We start from the raw sequence: 25,597 nt of genomic DNA, 5'->3' as shown, positions 1-25,597 counted from the left end.
TCTAGAAATCTCACTGGGGTTTCAGGTGTTAGCTGGGCGTCAGTCACCTGTTCAAAACACTTTTGGAGAGTGGCGTCTGCCTTTTGCTCTTGGCCAAATCGGCTGTCTGTGGTTAAGGTTTCCACCACAGCTTCTGAACTCCCCTCTGCTTCCGTCTCTGGCTCATCATTACCCCCCTGAACTGTCCCCGTGGTGGCTTGTGAACGTGTAATCACTAGCACCCGTTTCACATGTTCAGCCAGGTCATTTCCCACGAGCACGGCTGCTGGCAGAGTCGATGAAATCGCTAGCCGCCAAGCTCCCCTCCAGCCTTGAAAGTTCACAGGTACCCCCGCTACTGGCAGTGAGATCACCTGCCCCTCAATCCCTGCCACCTTCATGCTCTCATTTGGGATTATATATTCCCTAGGAATAATATCTGGATGGCACAGGGTCACCTGGGAACAAGTGTCCCTCAGCCCCCGATACTGATGGTCAAGTATTCCTACGTCCACCCCTGCTGTTTCAAACAACTGAGAATCTGTTCTCACGAGCAAGCAGCGCTTGACCTCCACAAGAGGACCATTTTCCTCAGCCTGATCAGCAGATGTAACTGTTCCAGATTGAGTAGCCATGGCAACAGGCTCCCTCAGTGACAAGGAGCTTTGCTCTTTCTGGACACAGAACACAGCTTTTGGCTTGGTTCCACTCGAATCCTGAGGCACAATTCCTTTTAGCTGCTTTAATTTCTCACACTCTGAGATAAGATGGCCCTTTCCCTGACAGAAATAACATTTTCTGCTATATTTTGAGTCTTTCTCATCTTGTTTTGGTTTTCCCTCCAAAATCTGAGGTCTTGGTTTCATGTCTGAGGGCTTCCCTTCACCATGGGCCCCTCCCCCTTGCTGGCTTTTCCCTGGTCCCTGAGAGTACTTGCTGTAGGTTTCTTTGGGTTTTCCTACAGATTTCTCCTCACCTAAGGGCTTTCTTATCTGGTAAATAAAATCTGCGATCTCGGCTGCTTCTGCCACAGATTTCGGTTTCCTTTCCCTCACCTGGAATTTCAGTTCCCCATGCAGGACTGAATAGAACTGTTCCAGCGCTATCAAGTCTTTGAGCTGCTGAAAGGTCTCTGTCCCCTCCTGAGACAGCCATTTCTCTAGCAGCCTCACCAATTGGGCCCCCACTTGGGTAAAAGTCTGCTCTGGTTTCTTGGTAATTGACCTGAATCTTTGCCTCAGCTGTTCCGCATTTATCCCATGTCTGGCAAACACCAGTTTTTTAAACTCTGCAAAATCTTTCATCAGTTCCTCTGGCATCTCTGCATAGACTTCGGCAAGGCTGCCACTGATTAAAGATCGCATGATGGTCATCTTCTCAGTTTCCCTTACTGAGAAGTCCACAAACGCTCTTTCCACTAGGGAAAAGAACACTTCAGGACAATCTCCCTTGTGGTACACAGGGAATTTCTTCAGGTCAGCTTTAGACAATTGGCCTCCCTCAGAATCCCTATTGTTATTATTGTTCTGATTCATCAGTTCCAATTTTCTTAACTCAAACGCCATTTTCTCTCTCTGCAATTCCAATTCAAATTGTCTTTGTTTCTCTCTTTCCCTTTCCTGTTTCTCTTCCTTTTCCCTTTCAAACGCCATTCTTTCTTTTTCCAGAGCAATTTTCTCTCTCTCCCATCTTTCTTCCATTTCCCTCACCCTCAGTTCATGCTGTTGGGCTAGGAGTATTTTTCTGAGTTCTGGGTTCTGTTCTCCCGTGCTGTCACCCTGCACTGAGCCAAATTCATCCTCAGAACCTTGGTCAACCTGGGGGTCTTTCACTTCACCCATTTCTGCCATTTGGTTTCGAGTCAAGGGCATAATCCCCCCCCCCCCAGAACAGGCTGCTTTCAAAAGTCAAGCCTCAAAATAAAGCGACCACTTTTTTTTCTTTCTTTTGCCTCAGAACCAGCCTTCTTATAGATTGCTGCTGTTCTTCAGCACTAACTTGCAACAGTTGCGAGCCAGAGTCTACCCCCCTCTGCTAGGCCTCTCAGCAGGCAGGCTAGATCACTGCTACTACACAGTTTTGCCTCAGCCTTTTTCCCGCCAAAACAGGCTGCCTCAGAGCTCCCTAATCTAGTCTCCCCAGTTGGCACGTTCTTCCACTAGCGCACCTCCCCGTGAGGTACACCTAGAAGATTACCTACGCGCCTCAGATTGTCCCTGACTAGACCCCCCTTGCTCTGGGCACACTTGCCAAGGCTTTGCTGGACCAGTGGACAACTGGACCAGTCGTATCCCACACGCTGGACACCAATCAATGTGACAACCCCAGACCTACTGGGATATGCCACAGTTTCACTAAGCTGCCACCAACCATTCCCTATAAGAAGTCACACAGACCAGGGATGGATTTTTAACAAATAAAAGAACAAGGTTTACTAAATAACACACAGGGAAAAATAAAATGATCAGGTGAATAAGATACAGTAACGTGGCTTAGTCTCAATCATACATACCCACAGTTTGGTTCACACAGAACACTTAACTTGAAGCACAGACCCTGAACCTATCAGTTCTGGCTAACCATACAGACACCTGAACCTATCAGGTTGGTACTGACTGACACACAGTAGTACCCTGTCTGACACACAGACTCCCACTCAAGCTTCTTGTCTCAGCTCTTCCTCCAGCTTCTTCTTCACACACGCTCCACATATATATACAGTACAGCCCCTCCTCCTGATGTCCCGCCTTCCACTCCCCATAGGCTGGAACTTTCCCTCCAAACCCATGACAGACAGGTAACATCAGTGCTGTATGTAACAGCTTGAGGTACTTCCACCTCCATGTGTTGGAGCCAAAGAGAACAGCAGCTGAATCTTAATGTCAGGCATGCTGAGGGGACAGCACCTTGCACTGAAGCCTGAAGGCAGCAGTGAGTGACTCATGAGGCGCACGGTGCTCATAGCTCTGTGCTCCAACATTTCACTGCTGGACCCTCCCTGCTCTTCTGCATCTGCCATCTAAGGCACATGCTTCACTCTAATGGCCTTACTGATGCTGCTTAGACTATTATTATTGCTGGATTGCTCTAATTTCCTATAGGCCTTTACCACTGGGATCTCTTTTTCTTGAAAGCCCAACTGCCAGTTATATAGCAGCTGGCTGTGCAAATACTGGGGCACAGTCTTTTTGTTTAATACTTTCCCAAAGGAATTAAGGGCTACAAATCAATCACAGTCCAAGCAATCAGCAAGGGACATCTGGCTTCCACTTCAGGTAGCCCAAGGACCTAGGCCATTCACAGTTCAGGATAATTGGCTTTTTTATTGTGATGAGAAAGAAGATGATTTTATTATCCAGTTCCTTGATTCTAGGAGTCAGTAAACCTAGGCTTTCCAGATGTTCTTGTCTTAAAATCCTGGAAGCTCCAGGCAGGATTTCCATGACAGTGAATTATGGTAGTTATAAAACAAAATATATGAAGGGCCAAAGGTTTCCTTCCATGTTCTAGACCTTCGGCCTTCTCCTGGCCTTCTTTATATGTGTGTTTCTGGAGTGTTATTGTGCTGTTGTAATTTTGATGGTGTTTTCTTTTCAACTGTGGTAAGTTGCTTAATAGGTCAAAATGGCTCGCATGAGAGGGGACAAAACATTTCAAAGGAATAAACATTGTCCTTTCTTCTTCAGCTTTAACAGATACAGGATTTAAAAATTATGCTCCAGAACTGCGCAGACCAAAAGCTGATTACAAGGTAGGTGAATTTTGGGAAGTGTTGTCTGAGGAAAAAGCTTTGGGATGCAGGCCTTTGGAAATGGATATTAAACCCTCTCCTGATTATGGCTGCTCACACCTCTCTTGTTTGTCGAAGAATTATTTGTAGATATTTGCTGCAAAAAGTTTCAAAGTGTCTGCCCTTAGATACAGGATACCAAAAGATTGGGGCTTATACTCAGCACTGTCATACTCATGAACCCATAGACAGCAGTCTCCTGCTTTAATCTCTCTCTGAAGTTTCCTTTTTCCAAAATGTCTAATTGAAGGAGAGCAACAGAATATCATTTGGGAAGCTGAAGGACTGTCCACTAGGTTTTGAATATGGGAGTAATCTGGCGTGATTAAAAAATATACAATTTTCATAAGATTGCATATTACTTATATACAATCTTATGAAAATTGTATTTTTTTTAATCACACCAGATTATATATTACTTAAGTGGGATGTGGTGGCGCTGTGGGTTAAACCGCAGAAGCCTCTGTGCTGCAAGGTCAGAAGACCTGCAGTCGTAAGATCAAATCCACGCGACAGAGTGAGCTCCCGTGACTACTCCCAGCTCCTGGCAATCTAGCGGTTTGAAAGCATGCAAAATACAAACTGCGAGTAGATAAATAGGTACCACCACGGTGGGAAGGTAATGGTGTTCCATGTCTAGTTGCGCTGGCCACGTGATCACAGAAGATTGTCTTCGGACAAACGCTAGCTCCATGGTTAGAAACGGAGATGAGAGTCCCCTAGAGTTGGACACGACTGGGCAAATTGTCAAGGGGAACCTTTACCTTTACCTATATTACTTAGTTTGTTTTTATTTCAGGATTATAGCAGTGATTGGAGTCTTAAAGATACAGTAAGACGACTGCAGAGAGGCAAGGTAAGAGGTCTTTCTCTTTGTTTCTAGAAGGGTTAATTATTTGCTTTGATGGCCCTTCATGCAACTGCTATTCTCTAGTGTTGCATATTAAATAAAGTGTCCCAAGTTTTCTGTTAGAAGCAGAGTTTGGGAAGAACTGCTGGATAGCTCAGTGGTTTAGGCATCTGGCTGAGGTGCTGGAGGCTGGGAGTTCAATGCCCTGCTGCGCCTTCTTGACGGGCTAGATTTGATGATCCATAGGGCCCCTTCCAAATCTGTAGTTCTAAGATGATGGTGATCGTCTTGGCTCAATAGGTCTCTGAACCTGTCAGCTAGAATGGCCTCTGGGAAACACAGTCACAACTTCCCAAACTCTGATTTTCTCATCTGAAAGAAGGGGCAGGGACCATGCACCCTTTCAGGAGAAATAGCAGCTTCTCATCCACAGTTGAATTCCAGTAGCCAAATGACCAGAAATAATATAGTTTTTCACTGCTGTTTTTAGAGCCAGTGTGTCAAGGAAGAGTCTCCAAATCTGGTTGCAATCCGCTAATCCCCTCCCATTGGTATCTGAAGAGAGAAATGCATAAATTTTGATTGATATAGAAATGATGAAAAATACAGCTGCTCTAAAATTGATGATGAGCTGATATGTCATGTCTGTTTGTATGCAATTAATATTCATTCATGCAATGGCTTGGAAAAGTAATGTACAGGGGTGCCTCGCATAACGATTTTAATTGGTTAAAAAAAAACGTTATGTGAAACATCGTTATGTGAAACACCATTTCCCATAGGAATGCATTGGAAACTGGTTAATCCGTTCCAATAGGCACGGATTGCCGTCCTTAAGCGAAAAAACCCATAGGAAACATCGTTAAACGATACAATGTTTCCTCCATTGGAATGTATTGAAGCTGACTCAATTCATTTCAATGGCTTTGCGAAGTCAATTTTTGCAAATTTAAGTGTGTCATAAAAGGGTCAAAAATGGTTTTAAATGCTTGGATTAGCTTCTGCACCCTCTAAAATGGATGCAAAAGTTAATTTGGCTTTGATCTGACTTTTCGTTAATTTATGGTGAATTTTTTCCCCCCAACTTTTGACATCTGTCAAAATCTGACAGCTCCATTGGTTCCTATGGGGAAGACAAAATTCACAAAAAATTAACAAAGACTCAGCAACTGTTCTAAATGCTTGGATTCATTAGAGGACCCCCTAAGTCGTGTGCAAACCTGATTTGGCTTTGATCTGACTTTTCGTTAATTTATGGTGAATTTTTTTTTCGGCCCATAGGAACCAATGGAGCTGTCAGATTTTGACAGCTCCATTGGTTCCTATGGGCCGAAAAAAAAAATTCACCATAAATTAACGAAAAGTCAGATCAAAGCCAAATCAGGTTTGCACACGACTTAGGGGGTCCTCTAACGAATCCAAGCATTTAGAACCGTTTTTGACCCTTCTAAGACACTTTTTAAATTGAAAAAACAAACATCGTTAAGTGAAGCAGGGGACCTAAAATCGCATTCGTTATGCGAAGCATGGTCCCAAACTTCGCTAAGCGAAAATCGCCCATAGGAAACATCGTTATATGGTGCATATTATTTTCAAAAAAAACACATCGTTATGCGAATTCATCGCTAAACGAGGCACTCGTTAAGCGAGGCACCACTGTATTTGGACTACAATATCAAGAATCCTCAGCAGCATAAGAATTTAAGAAATAATTGAGGTGTGGTTGTTGGGGGGCTCAAAACATGGTAAGAATGCCCTAAATGGTGCAGGGAGCGTTTTGATCCCCTCAATGTTAAAAAAAGGGGAGATATGAGGAGAATAATGGGGCTACACATTGCCCTCCATGGCTTACTGAGGACGGGACCCACCAGACTATAAGCTGTCCAGCTCACCAGTTTCACTTTGTCAGTTTACAGAACTGAATCCTAGTGGATCTATGTATTTGCGAAGGCTAATTGAAGGAGAGCAACAGAATATTGCTCTACTGGATCTGTTGGTTGGTGAATGAAGCTCTTGCATCTCGTGGTTGGGTCAGAATTCTTTAGTTCCAATTTTTCTAAAAGCGGTTGTAGCAATCGCCAGTGGTGGCTCTATCCCACTATGCGGCCACTCAAAGCAGGAACTCGTGGGCATGCCACTGCGTGCATTGCTGTTTGCCTTGGGGGCTCAGGTTCAGGAAAATTTAATTATGCCAGTACAAGCATCCTGAGAGCAAACTGCACTTGGTGCAATCAGCTCTACCTCAGGCTTCTGGGGAGACACTCCAGGCCCCCTGTTCATCCATTGCCTCTTTTCATGCATGTCATCTCATTCTAGATTTGCTCACTGGAGAGGTTTCACTCGCTTCAGGACAAGTTGCTGTTGCTGGATGAAGCTGTTGCAGCACATGATGGGAATGTTATTACAGCTGTGAGTCCTTATATGATAATATGATTTTTGGTTAAGATTTCCTAAACAAGTATAGGAAAACTTGAATGGCTATTAGAAGCCCTCTGTTAACTTCACTATAGGCCCCAAAGCCTATCTGCAATTTTAAAATGTTTTCCAAAGGTGTATTCTCAAAGATTTTCACAGCCAGGATCCGATGGTTGTTGTAGGTTTTTTGGGCTGTTTGACCGTGTTCTGAAGGTTGTTCTTCCTGACGTTTTGCCAGTCTCTATGCCCAGCATCTTCAGAGGACAGGAGCTAAAACTCTGTCTGTGTTCTGGATTCTAACTCCTGTCCTCTGAAGATGCTGGCCGAAACATTAGGAAAACCTTCAGAACATGGCCAAACAGCCCGAAAAACCTACAACAACCATTTTTCCAAAGGTGCTTGGTATTTGTGACTAGCAGTCTTGTTTATTTTCTAATCTTTTTTTTTTTTTGAATTGTCTTTCCAGACCATTGAGTCTGGAAATCCTGTTTGCCAATATTCTGTTAGACAGGTTCTGTCTGTGCAACAAGAATGATGTCTTTGCCAGTGGCACCTTGCCATAGATTAAAGACTCCCTTTTTCTGTTTTGAGGTATATGTAACTTCATCTCATTGCATGCAGGCTGCGCACACCCCAGAGTAATAACAAAAAAGTTTTTAATAAGCATCAATCTGACAGAACTGCTGATGCAATTCTCATTGCACTGGCAGAGCTGCACAGCAAGATTTTGGCAAAAATAATTTATTTGTATTAATTTAAAAAATATTTTTAGCCCACTTTTCTCCCTAACAAGGAGCCAAAGCAGCTTACATCATTAAAAGATACTATTTTAAGCTAAAAACAGTAAGTATACTAATACTAAAGAGGATCAAACAAATACCACACTAAAAACAGTAAACAAGCATAGATTCAAAGCAACAGAGTACAACACTTCTTGATTCTTACATACAAAGCCTTCCACAGTTTGGGCCCATTTTACTTGTTGCAATGTCTTGCTCCAGTGTCAACTGGCAGTCATTAAGGAAAAGTCTGCCTGAAGATAAAGATCTTTTCTTGAAGGTTTTCACGGCTGGGATCTGATGGTTGTGGGTTTTTTGGGCTCTTTGGCCGTGTTCTGAAGATTGTTCTTCCTAACATTTCACCAGTCTCTGTGCCTGGCATCTTCTGTCCTCTGAAGATGGACAGAAGAAAAAGAAAAACCCACAACAACCATAAAGATCTTTGCCTACTTGCAGAAGGACAACAAAGTTGGAGCCAGCTTGTCCTCCTGTGGGAAGGAGTTCCAAAGTCTGGGGGCAGCAACAGAGAAGACCGTCTCCCAGTCCCCCTACCAAATGGCACCTAGGAAGGTGGTAGAAGTGAGAGAAAGGCCTGTCCTGATGCTCTTTGTCTCACAGGCAGGCTGATAAAGGGAGATGTGGTCCTTGAAATAGCTTGGACCCAAGCCATTTATTGCTTTATAGTTTAGAACCAGCACTTTGAATTAGCAGCCAAATATGCCCCAATACTCATGCTCTGTTCCTACAAATATTACTAGCTCACATCTAAACATGAGTAAGAATGGCATAAAGTACATAAAGTGGTGCTGGAGGGATTTTCAGTTGCTTGTGGCTCCATGCTTCTGAAAGAACCATTTGCAATGGTGACTGTCTCTGTTGCTCAAGCACCAACAGCTCAGCTGAGGCTTCTTGTCCATTTTCTTGCAGATTCTAATATTTCTGAAGAGGACCTTGAAGAAAGGTATGTATGCCTGAGAAGTGGCTAGGCCCAGTGACCTGTGTGCAAACCTGTTTATTTACTTAAACTGCTTATGGCTCTCTTCTCATGTAGGTCAAGTCAGAATTGAATCCTTTTACTTTTCAAGGGTCAAGACAGGCTAGCAGTCTTGGTGTTAAACTGCAACTCCTAGAATCTCTAACCATTCAGTCTGGGAATTGAAGTCCCATAATCCCTGGGAGAGGGGCAGATTTTGGACCAACTCTTGCAAGGGATGTGGTGGCGCTGCGGGCTAAACCGCAGAAGCCTGTGCTGCAGGATCAGAAGACCAGCAGTCATAAGATCAAATCCACGCAACGAAGTGAGCTCCCGTCGCTTTGTCCCAGGTCCTTGCCAGCCTAGCAGTTCGAAAGCATGTAAATGCAAGTAGATAAATAGGTACCACTTCAATGGGAAGGTAAAACGGCGTTCCCTAGTCATGCTGGCCATGTGACAATGGAAACTGTCTTCAGACAAGCGCTGGCTCTACGGCGTGAAAAATGGGATGAGCACACACACACACACCCTATAGTTGGACACGACTGGACTAAAAATGTCAAGGGGAACCTTGCAAGGAATCACTGTAGCTCTGTTTGCTGAGGACTGACAGGACGTGGAAGGATTTGTCCTTCATCAACCTGGGTGCTCTCTGTTCATGCACCACATTCTATTCAGCACTTGCAGTTGCAGATTGGGGAGAAGGGAGGCGTGGGGAGGAAATTGCATTTGTTTGTAACAATGATGGGAAAATGCCCTTCTTTGCTGTAGAGATCCTATATCATAAAAGAGACATTTCAATCCTGTCCAACCACTGAGTTATTGTTGTTATCTCGAGATGGTATTTACAACAGGACACCCAGCCAGGTTTATGAAAGGGTACTTTAGATCAGCGGTCCCCAAACTTTTTAGCCCCGCAGACTGGCTGGGGAAGGCGGGGCACCCCCCCTGCGCTCGTGCGCATGTGTGAAGGAGCGTGTGCGCGCTTGTGCGCAGGCACAAATGGGCTGTGCAGCGGGGGAAAGTGTGCGGAGGTGGGGGGAAGTCTCTCTCTGCAGCCCAGTCTGTCTCAGGCCACGGACTGGCACCGGGCCACAGAGTTGGGGACCTCTGCTTTATATGATGGGTGCTCAAGTAATGCTGATTGAAACACACAGAGGTCTCCGTGCAGGTAGAAGAGAATGAAAATGAATTCAATTTTGACTCAGTGGCAGTTCAGCCATCCGTGTGGTTTCCTAGAAAATGTTGGATGGCTCTCTAATTCTCTGGAGCAGATTTTGAACAAAGTGCAAAGGGAGAAGGAATTGGCTGATGGAAGCAGTTTGGTCAGGGGAAAAAACACCTTATTGTATTTCACCCAAGATCACTTAGGCATGAATGTGCTGAAAATAGCCAGTTATTTCCATATTTGTGGAGAGAAAATGTGAGTGGGTTGTAAAAGTCTGTGACTCATTTTACTTTATAAATCCTTAAGGCACTGAATGAGAAACATAGTGTAAATCGTATTCGCGAAGGCTTTCACGGCCGGGATCTAATGGTTGTTGTGGGTTTTTCGGGCTTCTTGGCCGTGTTCTGAAAGTGGGTCTTCCTAACGTTTCGCCAGTCTCTGTGGCCGGCATCTTCAGAGGACAGCTGCTGTCCTCTGAAGATGCCGGCCACAGAGACTGGCGAAACGTTAGGAAGACCCACTTTCAGAACACGGCCAAGAAGCCCGAAAAACCCACAACAACCAATAGTGTAAATCAGCTGGCTGAGTCTGCCTTTTGTCAAGAACAAACGGCTTGCTATAGATAAAATCATAGGGAATCTCAAAGACAGAAAGAATTTTGTTTCTTAATATTAATGATTTCTTGTGTTGTCCATTAATCATCTCATGGCAAATTGTTCTGTTTTGAATGTAGAGTAATGCTAAGACTTACTGAGTTGGATCCCTATTTAGGGTATATTTAGAGGATCAAAGAAAGTCACAGGTAATTTTCTATTTCTTTTAAGAATGGCCATGAGATCTTCAGTGTATACAGTATTTACAAAGAAAAGTGTAGGAATATATCCATCAATTCCTTCTTCTTCTTTTTAATTTTATTAGTAAAATCAGTCTGTGCTAATTAAACATTGTGATATATGAGTTCACCTTTGTTGATACAGATTAGGGCCTAATCTCTACGCTGCATTTCTAACCATTGATAGAACAGATTCCACGTTTGAAAATATTCTGAATCTTTCTTAAAGACCATGTGTGATGCAGTGAGTAAGGATGATATTGGAAAGTTGCCTTGTCCTATCAGGATGTCTTGCCTTCAAAGGAAGGTAGCTTAATGGACAGGGCAGAGCAGTTTCTCAGTAGCTTTGTTACAGGTACTGTATCTGCTTGTGTTATAAGCAGAGTCAGAATACCTCAGATTCAGCCCCCCCAAAACAGGAAGTCACAAGCCAAGCAGTTTGTGGCCTCGTCTTTCTCTCTTCAGAAACACCAGCGCTGGTTGTTTTCTGAAAAAAAAAAAGGAACCTGTGGGTGGTCATTTAAGATTGCAGTTCAGATTAACTGCCACAAAAATCTATAGCATAAAGTGCACCAAATAAATTTATATCCAGATTGATCGTGGTTTGGGTGTTCCCCTGTGCTAGCCGTATTCACCTGTGTGGACACAACACAGGCCTAAAAACCACCTGGACGACTGGGAGTGAAATACTTAGGTGTATGAAGGAATGACAACATCGTCCTGCAAGTACCTGATCCATATGGGAGAGATGTGGAGCATACCTAACCAGTCACGTTCCTTGTCTTTTTATCTAGAGATCTTGTTCAGGGAGTTGGAACTGAGGCAGGTGGCCTTGCGTCATTTAATACATTTCCTCAAGGAAACAGGAGACCAAAAACTCCTCCTGGACCTGTTGAGGTAAGAACCCACCTGAGCAGAAAGACAAAACTGAATTCCGAGTCAAGTTTGCTGAGTGGTCTGATGCTTCTTTTTTTTCCTCTACAGATTCCTGGACAGGGCCGAGGAGGTTGCAGTGAGTACCTTCTACAGTTTGGTTTGCAGCTAAATCTGTTTTCAGTTGATATTTTTATTCTGGGTTTTTTGGTGTTTGTAAGCACTGGAGAAAGGGGTGTAAATGACATTGTCATCATCAATGTCCACCTCGAGTCTGTTCTCTACATCTGTTTTTGTTCCCTTTAGCTGACACAGTACCGGGAACACCTGAGTATCCAGGATGCAGAGAAACAAAAAGAGTTTCTGAAAGGTTGCATTGGGTAAGTGTAGGATGATCGAATTCATGTTACTGTAGGGTGAAATGAGCTTTCAAGTCTTGCCAGTATTATGGAAGTGATGGACTTAGTGGTATTGTATACTAAGACAAGAAAGAACAATGGAGGGGGTTGTTCTAAATTTAAGAGGTGAGGGTAAATTGTAAGGAATTCAGTAGTGGTGCATAAGATGATGCATACTTTGGAGGGAGTACATTGATTTTTTTCCCCTTCTGTCACTTACCAGTGAAGCTGAATGGTGGGAAATTTGGGAGGGATAAAAGTAGGCACTTATTTACACAGCTTGTAATTAAATCATGGAAGTTGGAACAGCAAGCTGTAGTGATACTCACCAACTCTGGATGGTTTTAAAAGGGGATTAGACAAATAGTGAAAGATAAGGCAGCATCCCACTGCACATCCTTGCGATTTAATCTACCATCAGAGGCAAAAAAAGGTTGATAAATCAGTTTTGGAGAGAGGGGGAAAATGGGAATATTTCCAGATTTAGAAGTCAGAAGGGGACTTAAGAGTTCATCTGGACCAGCCCTCTCCAACTTTACTAGGTGAGGAATGATGGGAATTATCATCCAGCCCATGTGGAAGATACCAGTTGTGGAAGACTGATCAGGTCCAGAATGGACAGACTGTGCAAGCCTGGGTGGATGCCCGAAAGGAAGCCCCATGCTGTCTTTGCAAAGACGGGGGTGGGTGGGGGCTTCCTTCCTCTCAGGCAGCCTTGCTCAGTCTATCTGTGAGCCGGCTGATCAGCTATATAGTACGGGATGTGACTGCAGCTTCCCCGACAGATGCCTGTCTAGACTCTGCTTAGCAAAGTCTAGCTTCAGCAAAGAGGAGCCCACCACTTCCCAAGGCAACCTACGCCTTTTTTAAACAGCTCTTAGTGCTGGGAAGTTTCTCCTAATATTTAGCCAGAATCCGCTTCTCCACAATTTCCATGTACTATTGGGTCTGATCCTGGTCTTTGGAACAAGAGAGGACAAGCCTGCTTCTGGGTGAAGCTTTTCAGATATTTGAAGAACACAATAATTTCTCCCCTGAATTTTCTCTTTTCCATTCTTAGAATATTTCAGTGAAAAAAGTCAAAATATACACTACTCCTACCACTTCTGAGTACTTCATACCTAGGAAATCCTGGCAAGGGTCACCATAAGTTAGAATCAATTTAATGGCACATAATTATTAATTAGTCAAAGAGATTATTATGGGAAATGCCCTCTTTGCTAAAACAGGATAAATGTTGAAGAGGTTTGCACTATATCCTAAAAAAATACTTACAGAGTAGCAAGAAAGATACTCAATACGTATACTCAATAAATAAAGGAAGCCGCCATAGCTAAGTGACTAAAGGCCAGTCATGCATCAGGTATGCAACAAGCATTCATGGTGCCTTCTGCAGTTTTCTTTCCCTGTACAGAAAGAAATAGGGTTCCAGCAAAATACATTCATTGATAAAGTCTCATTGGAGACTACATCCTGCTAAGTTACTGTGCATTGGATTGCAAGGTGAGTTAGCATGAGAGTCCAGAAGTGACGAGAGAATGTTTTTCAATTTAGGTTACCATTTTCACCTGAGGATGCTACTCACGTTCAAGATCATTATACACTCCTGGAGAGACAGATCATAATTGAGGTAAAGTCTCCACCTTTAGTTATCTGTGATGTAAGCATTCTTTTCATGCTCCTGATTGTACTCTGCATATTCTAGAACAAAAGCTTCTTCTCTGTACTGAAGCTTCTTCTCTGTACTGACAAAAACCTATTAGAAGTATGGCTTAAGCAAGCAGGTCTTATATGAAGGCTTTCTTGCCATCAGCAGTCTTTCCTGACAGATCTGAGGGATGGTTTAGCGTTTAGATCATGGTGATAGAAATGGATGCAGGGCTGTAAAGTAACATGGTTGTACATGATAAGATCCTCCTCTTAAAGAAGCAGAACTGGGCTTTGATTTCTTATTGTCGATGGTAGTGAGGTGAATTTATTTTATTTTATCCCTCCTCTTTTCCTTGCATAACTCAAGCCAGTGTATGGCACTAATATAAAAGCAAATGAAGTTTAAAAGCCTATAACAAATTACAGTATTTAAAACACTGCTTTAAATATTACCACACTAAGCAAACACAGAATTAGTACAAATTAGAAACTATTTAAAACACACAACAGAAAGAATAAATGCAGCATATTACCGCTCAAAAGTGAAGGAGTCAACCTTGCCTCCATTGGATGGGAGTTCCATAATCTGGGAGCAGCCAACAAACAGGCCCTCTTTTTTTTAATTAGTACTGCCAAAGGAGGAGAGGAAAGCCTAGTAAGCCAACTTAAGCATGTTGGAAGAATGGCAGGGTATTAACATACCTAATGACTGAATAAATATTTTTTTTCCTGCTTTGTATTTCACTTTGCATTTTATTTTGTTTTTATCCTTGAGCACCATTTGATAGAGATACAGACACAGACTTAACAAACAAGTAAATAGCTTGACCTTTGTATCCCAACCTTAGGTCAAGGAATTTAAGATGCACGAGAAGTTATTGCCTCTTTCTTACTTCGTACATGCCCTGTGCCTCAGGTTAGGATGCAAGATCGTGACTGGATGATATTCAGTAATGTTACGGTGCTGTGCAAACTGACTTGGAGTTAATCCAGAGACTGGAGAAATTACTTTTATTGGAAGGGGTGGAAACTGCCAGAATCCACTCACGCTTGTGAGGGGATTTGAAAGTGGCCGCAAAAGTAACATCTTCAAGTTCTAGAAGGCTGCTGAAGATTGGTGGGTTTTATTTCTGAGTAATTCTATGTAGAATTGCTGACAAGTTGCTTCATGACTTAACCCTGAATATCCTGAGTACTTTTTAGAAGCTATTACTATACAACATTGTAGTTATCTTCTTGGTTTAATTCAGCACATTTCTTGTTGTGTTTTTCCCTTCTAGGCAAATGATAAGCATTTAGAATCAGTTGGACAGACGGAAATATTTCGGAAATACCCTCGTAAGGCCTCCATCCTCAACATGCCACTGGTCACTACTCTCTTCTACTCCTGCTTTTACCATTACACGGAGGCTGAGGTTAGGATTACAACAGGCACACACAGGGACTGGGGCTTGTATGTTACTCACTGAAACCTTACACTGTGTCAAAGAAATGAAGGAGCCAGATTCCCCTTCTGCTTGTTGGTCATGCAAGGCAGATAGTTGTCTCCAAACAAGGGCAATCCTGTTCAAGTATTCCAGTATTTCTTGGAAAGGGTTTAACTGTGAATAGGGCAACTTACTTTCCTGATCTATCTACTACATTTAACAAATTTGCACTGTAATAAACAGCTCTCTTATTGTGGCTGCCTAAATATCGTAATCTAGAAAGTTTTATGTAAGGCACTGGAACTCAAGAATCCTAGACTGGATCAACCAGATTGGGAAAAGTTTGGAAAACCATTGTAAATCTCACATTACCAAGTGTTATTTTAGTACATGTTGTTATTTACTGGAACAAAATAAATCAGTTGTTGTTTTTCATTCCCATCCATGTTAATGAGTTTGTGGCTGTTTTGATTTAAAAATCAAAAAGGATCTTTCCAAATGTTTTAAATAAAAAAAGCCTGTAACCTCAAATAGACTGGCAGACATCTTGATTTCTATGGGAAGGGTATGAGGAAACTAGTACACAAGATCCATAAATGCTGATTAGGAAGAGGAATTCAGTAGAAATTGCCAGAAAATTACTTACTTCTTATCAGTACTATTAGCATCAGCATCATATGCATTTTCCCTCTTTCCTTGTCTCTCTCCTTTACTAAGCTTGCTATCCCTCTCCTCCCTAGGGAACATTCAGTAGTCCAGCAAACTTGAAGAAAACATTTAAGGTAAGGAACCTACTGTGTTTCCCCGAAAATAAGACAGGATCTTATATTAATTTTTGCTCCAAAAAAACGTATTAGGGCTTATTTTCAGGGGATGTTTTATTTTATTTTTTCATGTACAACAATCTACATTTATTCAAATACAATCATGTCATCTTCTTTGGGTTGCTGCACAAGGGTGGAGGGTGGGGTTTCACTTAACTGGGGCTTATTTTGGGGGTAGGGTTTATATTACGACCATCCTGAAAAATCATACTAGGGCTTATTTTCAGGTTAGGTCTTATTTTTGGGGAAACAGGGTCTAGTCTGCATTCTAAGAGCAGAAAACACTGCTAGAATTGCACATAATGGAAGTTAAGCAGTGATATTACTTCAGATGAAGAAATTCAAGGGATTACTGTATTTTTTCATGTATAATATGCCCCCCGACATATAAGATGCCCCCCTTTCTAACCCAGAATTTCTTTCTTCTCAAGAAAGTGAAGGAGGAAGGCAGGGATCTGAGCACTTTGACGATTCCTGCTTTCCCCCTCCACTTTCTTGCAAAGATAGTGCTTCCCCCTCCACTTTCTTCCAAAAAAAGTGCTTTCTTGTGAGGAAAGTGCTTTCCCCCTCCACTTTCCTCGCAAAAATGTGCTTTACCTCTTGGAAGAAAGTGAAGGGGTGAAGCAGAAATTACTTTGATGATTCCTGCTTTCCCTCTCCACTTTCTAGTGAGGAAAGTGTTTTGTTTTTTTTGTTTTTTGAAGCAAGTGGAAGGGGAAAGCAGGGATCAAAGCGCTTTGATCCCTCCCCCCTCCTTACTTCCATGTATAAGACGACCCTAAATTTTTTATCTAAATGTTTTAAAGTTTCGTCTTATACACAGAAAAATACGGTATGTTTTAAAGAGTTGGGATATGACTAGAACTAAGGCAAAATACAGTGGTGCCCCGTATAGCGAGGTTAATCCGTTCCGGATTAACCTTCGCTATACGAAAACATCGCTGTGCGGGGCAGGAAAACCTATTGGAACGCATTAAACTTAGTTTAATGCGTTCCAATAAGTGTGTAAACTTACCCCCTCCAGCGATGTTTTCGCTCCGGCGGCCATTTTGGAGCCGCCGAACAGCTGATCGGCGGCTCCAAAATGGCCGCCGGAGCCCCAATCGTCGCAAAGCGAGTGCGGCGATTGGGGCTGATCCGTATAGCGATCCCCAAAAAGGGATCGCTATACGGATTTTTCGTTAAACGGTGCACTCGTTAAGCGAGGCACCACTGTACATTGTATTGCACTTTATTAGTTTGTGGCTGCCATAGCTCAGGCTATGTAGAGTTTCTCCCATTTTCCTATGGAAAGAATTGGGATGAAACATTGCTTTTTAAAGAATGTTCTTGTTTGGGTGCAAGGAGTTATGTTGCATTGTAGTATACGGTTGCCATCTTATTTTAATCATTTGGGAATCCGGGTTTTGTAGCCACTATACTGCAATATACAGTGGTGCCTCGCATAGCGAGGTTAATCTGTTCCGGATTAACCTTCGCTATAGCGAAACATCGCTAAACGGAATAAAAAAAGCCATAGAAACGCATTGAACTTTGTTCAATGCGTTCCTATGGCTTGAAAACTCACCGTTAAGCGATGTTTCTTCATAGCGCCGCCATTTTCGCGCCCTCGGTAAGCGAGGGCAGGGCGCGAAAATGCGGCGCGGACCTTCCGGCGGCCATTTTGGAACCGCCGATCAGCTGTTCTCCCCGGCTTCGTTGTGCGAAAATCGCTAAGCGAATCGCTTAGCGATCATCGCACAGCGAAAAAACCCAATAGGGGCCATCGCTGAGCGAATGCTCCAGCGATGGCCCAGAGTGCCTCGTTAAGCGATTTCATCGCTCAGCGAGGCACTCATTAAGTGAGGCACCACTGTACTGCCTTGCTTAGTGATGTAGATGGCACAGTGGGTGCCTATCTGTTTGAAAGCCATTGGGGTATGTAACATTTGGCTTTGTGCCCCTGGCTGTGTTGCTTGGAGAGGAGTCTGTAAACTGGCTGTACCAGTAGAACTTGTGTGTATTCAAAGAATCTAATCAATGTTCACCCACACCTAATCTTGGCAGGTAATGAATGAGAGTTGCTTGCTTGCAATATGGTTTAGGGATATGGACCAGGCTCCACAGAGACAGATTGCACCAGATTCAGTTCTACTGCTACTGTTACTGGTGTTGATTCTCTGTGTGTGTGTGTGTGTGCGCGCGTTTGTTTGTTTGTTTGAATGACATGGTTGTGCTTAATTTATGAAGTGATGGTTTATATTCATAATATAATATAATATCAGTTAAATGAAGTGATCCGGATTACGCACTTTAACTTGACAATATAAGAAAGGCCTTGTGAGATCAGAACTGGGTCCAACGAGTCAACCTTTCTTTGCAAGAATTCCAGAAAGCTAGCAAATGGTCAGTAGATAGAGGTAGACTGCCATCAGCTTGTTGTTGACCCCTGTTCTACAGTTGCAGTTTCTTTGCCTTGCAGATTCCAGACAAGCAGTATGTGCTGACAGCCCTGGCTGCTCGTGCTAAACTCCGAGCTTGGCATGATGTAGATGCCTTGTTCACCACCAAGGTGAGTCAAGGTGACCTTCTCAGACCAAATACTGGCAGTTTCTAGGCTCAAGAGCTAAAATACATCCTTCTGCTTCACTTTGAACTTCTCTGTGTTGGTGCTCCGGTTCCATTGCTTTTTAAGGTCCGAACTTCTCTGTGTTGGTGCTCCGGTTCCTTTGCTTTTTAAGGTCCCTACCTATGCACAACACATTGGAGACTAGCTCAGCATTAGGATGAGGTTTGTCCCAGGCTTGTTTTCAATGTTCCATGTATTTTGCACCAACGAGTATGCTGAATACTGTGCCGAAACATGGAAGTCTCTTCATAGGTTGCACTAGTCTCAGCCCAAGGAAGAATACTTCTGTCATTTAGGAGGAACTGTTGTGGGATACCTTGTGCATGCTTCTCGGTTATTTACAGCATCAGCTCCCCTCCCTAACATGTCTGGGATGTCTCTCTTACAAGTTTTAATCCTAATGTGTTTTTGGTGGTGATTTCAGAACTGGTTGGGTTACACCAAAAAGAAAGCTCCTATTGGCTTCCATCGGGTGGTTGAGATCTTACAGCGGAACAATGCCCCAGTACAGGTGAGTTGCCTAGTCACAAAATACTAATAGCTTCCTCCTGGAGTTGGTCTACAGGGCTATGGTCATTTAACTCTACCCTGCAGTGTCTTTCCTGCTCAGGGTGTTGTCAGCCATGAGAAGGTCCTGTAGTTACATTTGCTTTCTAAGCCAGCCACAGATGTCTTGTTCCATCCTGTCTTTGAGTTAACTAGAATTGCTTAGCTCAGGAATCATCTGGTGTTGGCCTTCTGGAGGAAAGAGATGCAGGGCAATGTTATTTACAGGTATACCAGGGGCACTGAAAAAGAGATAATTAGGTCTGGATAGCTCTGTTTTGCTAACACTTTCCTTTTCTTACTCAGGTACTACAGGAGTATGTGCGCTTAGTGGAAGATGTTGAGACAAAGCTGAATCTTGCTGTGAAATACAAATGCCATGATGTGGTTATCGATGTGAGTCTCTGCTGGCTCTGTTGGGAATGGGGGTGGCTTTTACTTTTATTGTTTGTATTGGCAGGTCTCTCAGTAGGGCAGATGAAAGGTGAGCATATATTGTCTGTCTTATACACCACTCTTCTAGTGTAGTTTTCCGGGGAGCTAATTTTAGATGACTATTACGGTTTACTGATTAGGGACAGGGACATGGACTATTCTGATTCAGGTTCTTGAGTCATGAAATTCACTTGCATAATCTTCGACTGATCTCTCTTTCTCAGCCTAACCTACTTTACAGGGTTGTTCTGACGACAAAATGGGGAAGAGGAGAAACATGAATGTTGATTTGAGTTAATTGAATTCAGAGTGAGGTTCTCCTCCTGATCAGAGCCATCTCCAAGAGATAGTCTCACCGAGACTTACACCAGCCAGGGAGGCCAGTTTGGGTTCTTCTTCATGGTCTCTGTCAATCAAACATCTGGGTTCCTTTTGCACATCTTTGGAATCTTCTAGAGGCTAGAAAGAGTGTTAGTCCATGCTCACTACACTGAGTATGCATGGGGAAAAAATTAATTTGATGGCTGGTTTAGTAGATCATTTCTATCTGTAACCACTGCTGGGATAAACCCAAAACTATTTTTAATAAGTTGACATCATAAATGTATACAAGGCTAGTTTTCTGATTGTTTTCCTTGCTATTTCTTATGCATTCTGGACTGATGAAGGGTATCTCCTTGCAAAAGACCACTGCTTTTTTCATTCTGCCAGTTGGCTCAGAAATCTCTTATGCACAAAAAGGAGCCCTTCTGTTCATAGCAAATAGATTTATGATCCAGCTTACTATCCCATTTATATGTTGCCTGCGTAGACATGTGTTTTAGCCACTCTTTGCTGTAAAAAGGAGTAGGCAACTTGTGGCTCACTGCACATTATCCTCTTAGGGAGGCTGAAGTCCATCCATATCTGGATGATCACAAATGCACAGAAGTTAAAATAGAAAAGACTTGAAACAATTGAGTAAAATTTCTACCATTTACTCCTAACCAATGGCTATTAGGTGGTAACAAAACAAAGGATATTTGAACACTAGGTGTGCAAAACTATTAATGAAATGATAGGATGATGTTCTGGCTGGTTTCTTTCTCACAAAAGGGAAAAGTGAAAGCTCAGATTGTGCAGTATGACATCCTTTTAACACTAGGATCAACCTGTGAAGGAAGCAGTCTGTAAGTATATGAAGAGAGAGTATTTCTTGGTTTAAAATATTTCTATCCATTTTAAACATAATCCAAAGGCACTAACAAAGATTAGAACATTAAAGCAACATTATATCAGAAAAGTAAAAATAGAGAGCCCAGGATTTTGTTGTGTCAAATCATTTGCACTATGTTTCTTCATGTGTTTGACATTCTTGTTGCTTATACAAAAGCATCTAAAACCTAATTGTGTAAATGGAAGTAGTGTTTTCTCAGTAGCAAAACTACTTGTGCAACAACAAGCAGCAAGTGGCTGCACATTAACTACACTTTTAGGACTTTTTGCTCCGCTGACATACAATAGAACCTCAGCCACAGATAACAACAGTTAAGCTAAACATTGTTGAGTAAAAACAGAAACCATACACAAAGTGGATTCCTTTCATAGTTTCCATAGAAGTGAAAGCCATTTTCCATTAGAGCTGAAAACTGTTTAAGATCCCAAAGCCATTCATAAAAATGAAGGTATGTGGTGGAAAACCAACTGAGGATGGGCAAGCTGTTGCTCCCTTGGGAAAGAACTCCAGAGGGCAGCCACAATGGAGGGCTGGCTGACTGCTTTTCAAGTTACTGTGAGATTCAGTGCTATGCTAAACATCTTGATATACTTAGTTGGCTTCTCCTTTTTCTGTTTAACTAGACATACAAAGATTTGAAGGACCGTGTCCAGCTGATGGCATATAGATGTAAAGTTGAACGGGGTTCTGCAGCAGAGGAGAAGATTGATAGCATCCTAGGCAACCTGGTAAGAAAGAGCAACTTGTATGCAGAACGTTTCTAAGTGGGAAGTGGAGGAGCCAAACCTCTCAAGAGCAGAGCTACCAGAGTATCCAGTAGTATCCTAAGTGTTTTAGCTTATTTACACATTCGTTGAAACAAAAATCAACTCCCCTCTCCCTTGACAAGTTTTGATTCATGGGTGATGGACTTTAGGCATACAGGATCTGCTTTGTTTTTCACTCAAACCAATGGATCCGGGTGTAAAATAGCAATATAGAATGCGTGGCATAAGCACCTCTGAGTTAATTTCAATTGAATAATTTATTTTCAGGACCAGACTGTATAAAGACATTGCTGAATAATAGGATTGAGCAGAACTCGGGCTTTCATACCTGAAATGCTAGTTATAATATTATTTTCCTAATTCTTTTCATGTTAGCAGCATAGTTTCAGATTTGTATGTGGGATCAACTTGTTGCTGGACTGTAAAACACCCAATGATCTACTATTAAATCCCAATGTACTTTATGTCCAGCCGTCCTGTAAAATCTTCCGTTCCATATTCTATCTATAGTTAAGTTCTGTCAAAGGTTGGGCATTGCCATTCCATGTGCTTTACAGTATGATAGTTACTCCTAGCAAGCTTTTATAGCTAGATGCCAAGAATGCCCTCTCCTCTCCCTCTCCTATTGTTTCCTCCCTCTCCTAGGTTTCTTCTATTTAAAATTTTTTATACTATTTTATGCTGTTAGCCGCCTAGAGTGGTCTTAACCGACCGGATAGGCGGGATATAAATAAAATGAATGAATGAATGAATGAATGAATGAATGAATGAATGAATGAATGAATGAATGAATGAATGAATGAATGAATGAATGCGAGGACAGTGTTTTCTGGCTTTCTGTGTATGAACTGCTTTCCCAATCTGATTCCTTTTCAAATTATGGTGATCCTGAACTCCAGCCATCCCAAAAAAACATGCTGGAAGGTATTTTCTATCTGCAGTTTAAATCTTCGTGACCATAATACAGATGGAAATAAAATGGAACTTTTTGAAACAGGCAATGGTTTGTGATGACCCCCCCCCCCAACACCTTCTATTATGCCTTCTATATTTTGCCTTGCCTGTAAGAGTTAAATAAGAACTGGTGGCACTTCCCTTTAGATTGGTATGTTTCAGATAGCTGGCTTGGGTTAAACTCTTCATTTCCAGGGGACTGTGTCTTTGTTCCACTGAGTGAGAAAAGCTAATCTTTTCCTTCTAGTGAGCAGATAAAACCTTCTTCCAATAACTTCATTTTGTATACAGTATGTGGATAAGTTGGAGATCCTCTGTCCCCTGTTCCTTTTAATGGGTCAAGGCTCACTGGCTATCTTCTGACACAATGTGGAGGTATGACCATATCTCACAGAATAGAGATACACATATCAGAATCTCTTCTGCTTCTTTCTTGCAGCAAATCCGGTGGAAGAATTGAGAAAACGCTAATTCATCTCAGAAGCAGCCCGATTTCCTTTGGCACAATTAAGTCAAAGAGAAAAACTGCAAAGCACAGCTAGGCATCTGTTTCAAGCAACTGTCTAGCTTGTTTGGTGTCAGCTTTCCCTGCCTCTGGATCCTTGGACAGAAACAGACATCTAGGCAATTACAGCTGTGAAAAGAGAGGTCTAGTCAATGGAACCAAAGCTGACAAACAGATGTCTACATTGCTTTACCACCAGATTAATGTATATCATTTTACAGCCAGGAGAAGAAAATATGAGTGAAGAAGGGGCTTCTGCTCCTTGCAGACTTTTGCATTTTACTCATTTGAAAAGATCAGGAAAACTCTCCATGTAAAACATCTCCTGTATGGAACTTGTTACCAATCCTTCCACCTCTTCCCGGTCAAACCCTGGGACCATGGCTGCTCTCAGTGGATTGAAACTGTGCCCTGAACAATGTTCTTGCCTCCAGAAAAAAGGAAACTGGAAGTCTTTTTTAAACCTAGAAAATATTATAAAAAGATTCTTCTGGAGAGAACCCCACTCAGTTTTTCCATTTCCAGATTGGTGTTCATCGTATAATCTTTCAGCCAACAAGTACTTGAAGCCACTTCTAGTTGGAGACTGTCAAAAATGCTGCTTTGCTTATTTTGCAACTAAAATAATACCCCCCCCCCCAAAGGGCTAACAAAACTATTCCAGCAGTGGCTATTGTCTGATGTTCTGTAGGAAATTACTTTACAGCAAATTTCCTTATTCTGGTTCCCTCCCATGTTTTGGACTAAAATGTTATCAGCCCCAGCCAGCCAACATTGTCAATGGTTGGAAATGATGTGAATTGCCATTCAAAGCATTAGACCAAGAAAAGCCAACTCTTCAGTATTTGAGCAGAAGAGCCTTACAGCAGACGTAGTATTGAGATTCCACAGGACTAATACTGTTGTGGCCAAGCAGAAACATGTCCATTTCAAGAAAAGGCCAAATGGAGAGGTGCATGCATGGCCTGTGCTTCTTTGTTTGAAGAACTGGGTTTTGACTTCCAGTCCACAGCTGTAACCTTAAAACAGCAACCATACTATTTCCCGACTTACATCTAAGAGAGATATGCCTGGTGAATTCCATCTTGCAATGAACTTTTGGACATTTAAATTCTTCACACTGGTACAAACCTGATGAAGTGGTTCTTGATCCACAAAAGCTTGTGTATTGTATGATGATTTTTTTAGTGGTCTATAGAGGTATTGCCTATTTTTGCATTGGCAATTCATTTACTTCAGAATTGGAAAGAGGGCTGAATTGTTTGCTTTTTGTATGTTGCACTTGCAAATGTGTTAAAATGTGACAAAAGCCACAATTGTTCTTGATGCCCATTTTGAAAGAGCCACAAACCCCACAGGCCATTTATGGATAATTTAATCTGGATTGATAAAGTAATTCTTTTTAAATGTAATCAGTTTGGCAGTCTCATATCGTGTAAGCAGTGTGTTGAACAGCAGGGAAAACAGCTATCATGCTCAGTATTTAACATAGTTATGTGTTTTCATAAAGGAAAATTTAAAGCTAAAATTTCAAAGCTCTGACGAGTTTAATTTGTAGCAATGTCCCGTGACGTTCTGGTCTGCTTGGAAATATATGTCACAGATTTTAGCGAAGCTTATTCCTAAGTGTATAGATTTAGGATTGCAGCTGTTCCCTAAATGTACAACTGAGGACGATTCTAAACTTTTGTTTATTTGCATTCTGAGTCAGTCCAGGAAGGAACTACTGGCTCTTTTAAAAGCTGTTAAATGCTAAAAAGGTTCTAGAAGCAAGGTCCAGTAACTAAGCATTTGCTATGGCAACAACACTTTGTTTGGATTGTGATCTTGGCTGCAGTTCAGACTAGCAGTTGATAGAGGAGCTGGAAGAAAATGTACTGCAATTACTTGGTTCTCTCCACAGATGTAAAATCTGGTAACTGGCTGAGATTTCTTTCCCTTTTTCTTGTGTGAAGTTAAAGAGACTTTGCTGCTTTTGGCTTTCTGTGGTTTAGGGGGGGCGGAGGCAGGACCATGGTGAGGTGGAGGCAAAGTTGGTCCTCATTTTCAAATATAACTACCCTGCTGATGGGAACACTTAAGACTTGGGTTGGCGATTAATACTTTTTAAAAGGCTGCAACAGAACTTTACAATCTGGAGCTCTCTAAATGTGTTGGAGGCCAACTCCAGCCAGCTAAGGAGGTTGTGGTTTGCAAGCCAACACATCAGAAGAAGGCCATATTCAGAAAATCTGAGCCCAATAGGATTTCTGTGGTAATTCAAATTGCAAAGGAGACTCTCTGACCCATTTTTCTTTGTTGTGGATAAAAAAGCAATGGTAGTACAAACAAATGGGAGTGGTAGCATTATATGAGCAAGGGTATACTCTAGAGTCAGTGCTTTCTTATTTGTTAGAAAATGCTGAATGTTGCTTTTTCTGCTATAGCGGGAGAATGCCATTCTGTGTGAAGTTAATTAATAATTTTGTTCCACAAAAGCTATTTTCTGTGAGCTAAATAAACTTTTCACATTAGGCAAAAAAAACAAAACCCAAACATATACGGTTTCCGTTTAATTTATTATAATTTGGTTACTGTCACCCACAAAGTCTGGGAAATAATAAATTCT

General features: G+C 42.1%; 1 protein-coding gene across 1 annotated transcript in view; it reads left to right on the top strand.

Annotated features, from left to right (window-relative positions):
- The window catches only part of VIPAS39 (VPS33B interacting protein, apical-basolateral polarity regulator, spe-39 homolog), a 40,286-nt gene extending 14,768 nt beyond the window's left edge, over nt 1–25,518 (top strand). Inside the window, exons 6-20 of the mRNA XM_020794359.3 lie at nt 3,666–3,730; nt 4,569–4,625; nt 6,936–7,028; nt 8,741–8,774; nt 11,581–11,683; nt 11,771–11,798; nt 11,966–12,039; nt 13,612–13,687; nt 14,988–15,122; nt 15,875–15,916; nt 18,420–18,509; nt 18,991–19,077; nt 19,419–19,508; nt 21,387–21,491; nt 22,924–25,518. Coding sequence (XP_020650018.3) covers nt 3,666–3,730; nt 4,569–4,625; nt 6,936–7,028; nt 8,741–8,774; nt 11,581–11,683; nt 11,771–11,798; nt 11,966–12,039; nt 13,612–13,687; nt 14,988–15,122; nt 15,875–15,916; nt 18,420–18,509; nt 18,991–19,077; nt 19,419–19,508; nt 21,387–21,491; nt 22,924–22,944 — 1,100 coding nt within the window. The 3' untranslated portion in view covers nt 22,945–25,518. The remainder of the gene's footprint in view (nt 1–3,665; nt 3,731–4,568; nt 4,626–6,935; nt 7,029–8,740; nt 8,775–11,580; nt 11,684–11,770; nt 11,799–11,965; nt 12,040–13,611; nt 13,688–14,987; nt 15,123–15,874; nt 15,917–18,419; nt 18,510–18,990; nt 19,078–19,418; nt 19,509–21,386; nt 21,492–22,923) is intronic.
- Nucleotides 25,519–25,597: the final 79 nt, after the last annotated feature.

Source organism: Pogona vitticeps, chromosome 1 (assembly GCF_051106095.1).
Source record: "Pogona vitticeps strain Pit_001003342236 chromosome 1, PviZW2.1, whole genome shotgun sequence".
Taxonomy (NCBI): domain Eukaryota; kingdom Metazoa; phylum Chordata; class Lepidosauria; order Squamata; family Agamidae; genus Pogona; species Pogona vitticeps.
The sequence above is the reverse complement of the archived record's forward strand: the minus strand, read 5'-3'. Positions and strand labels throughout refer to the sequence as shown.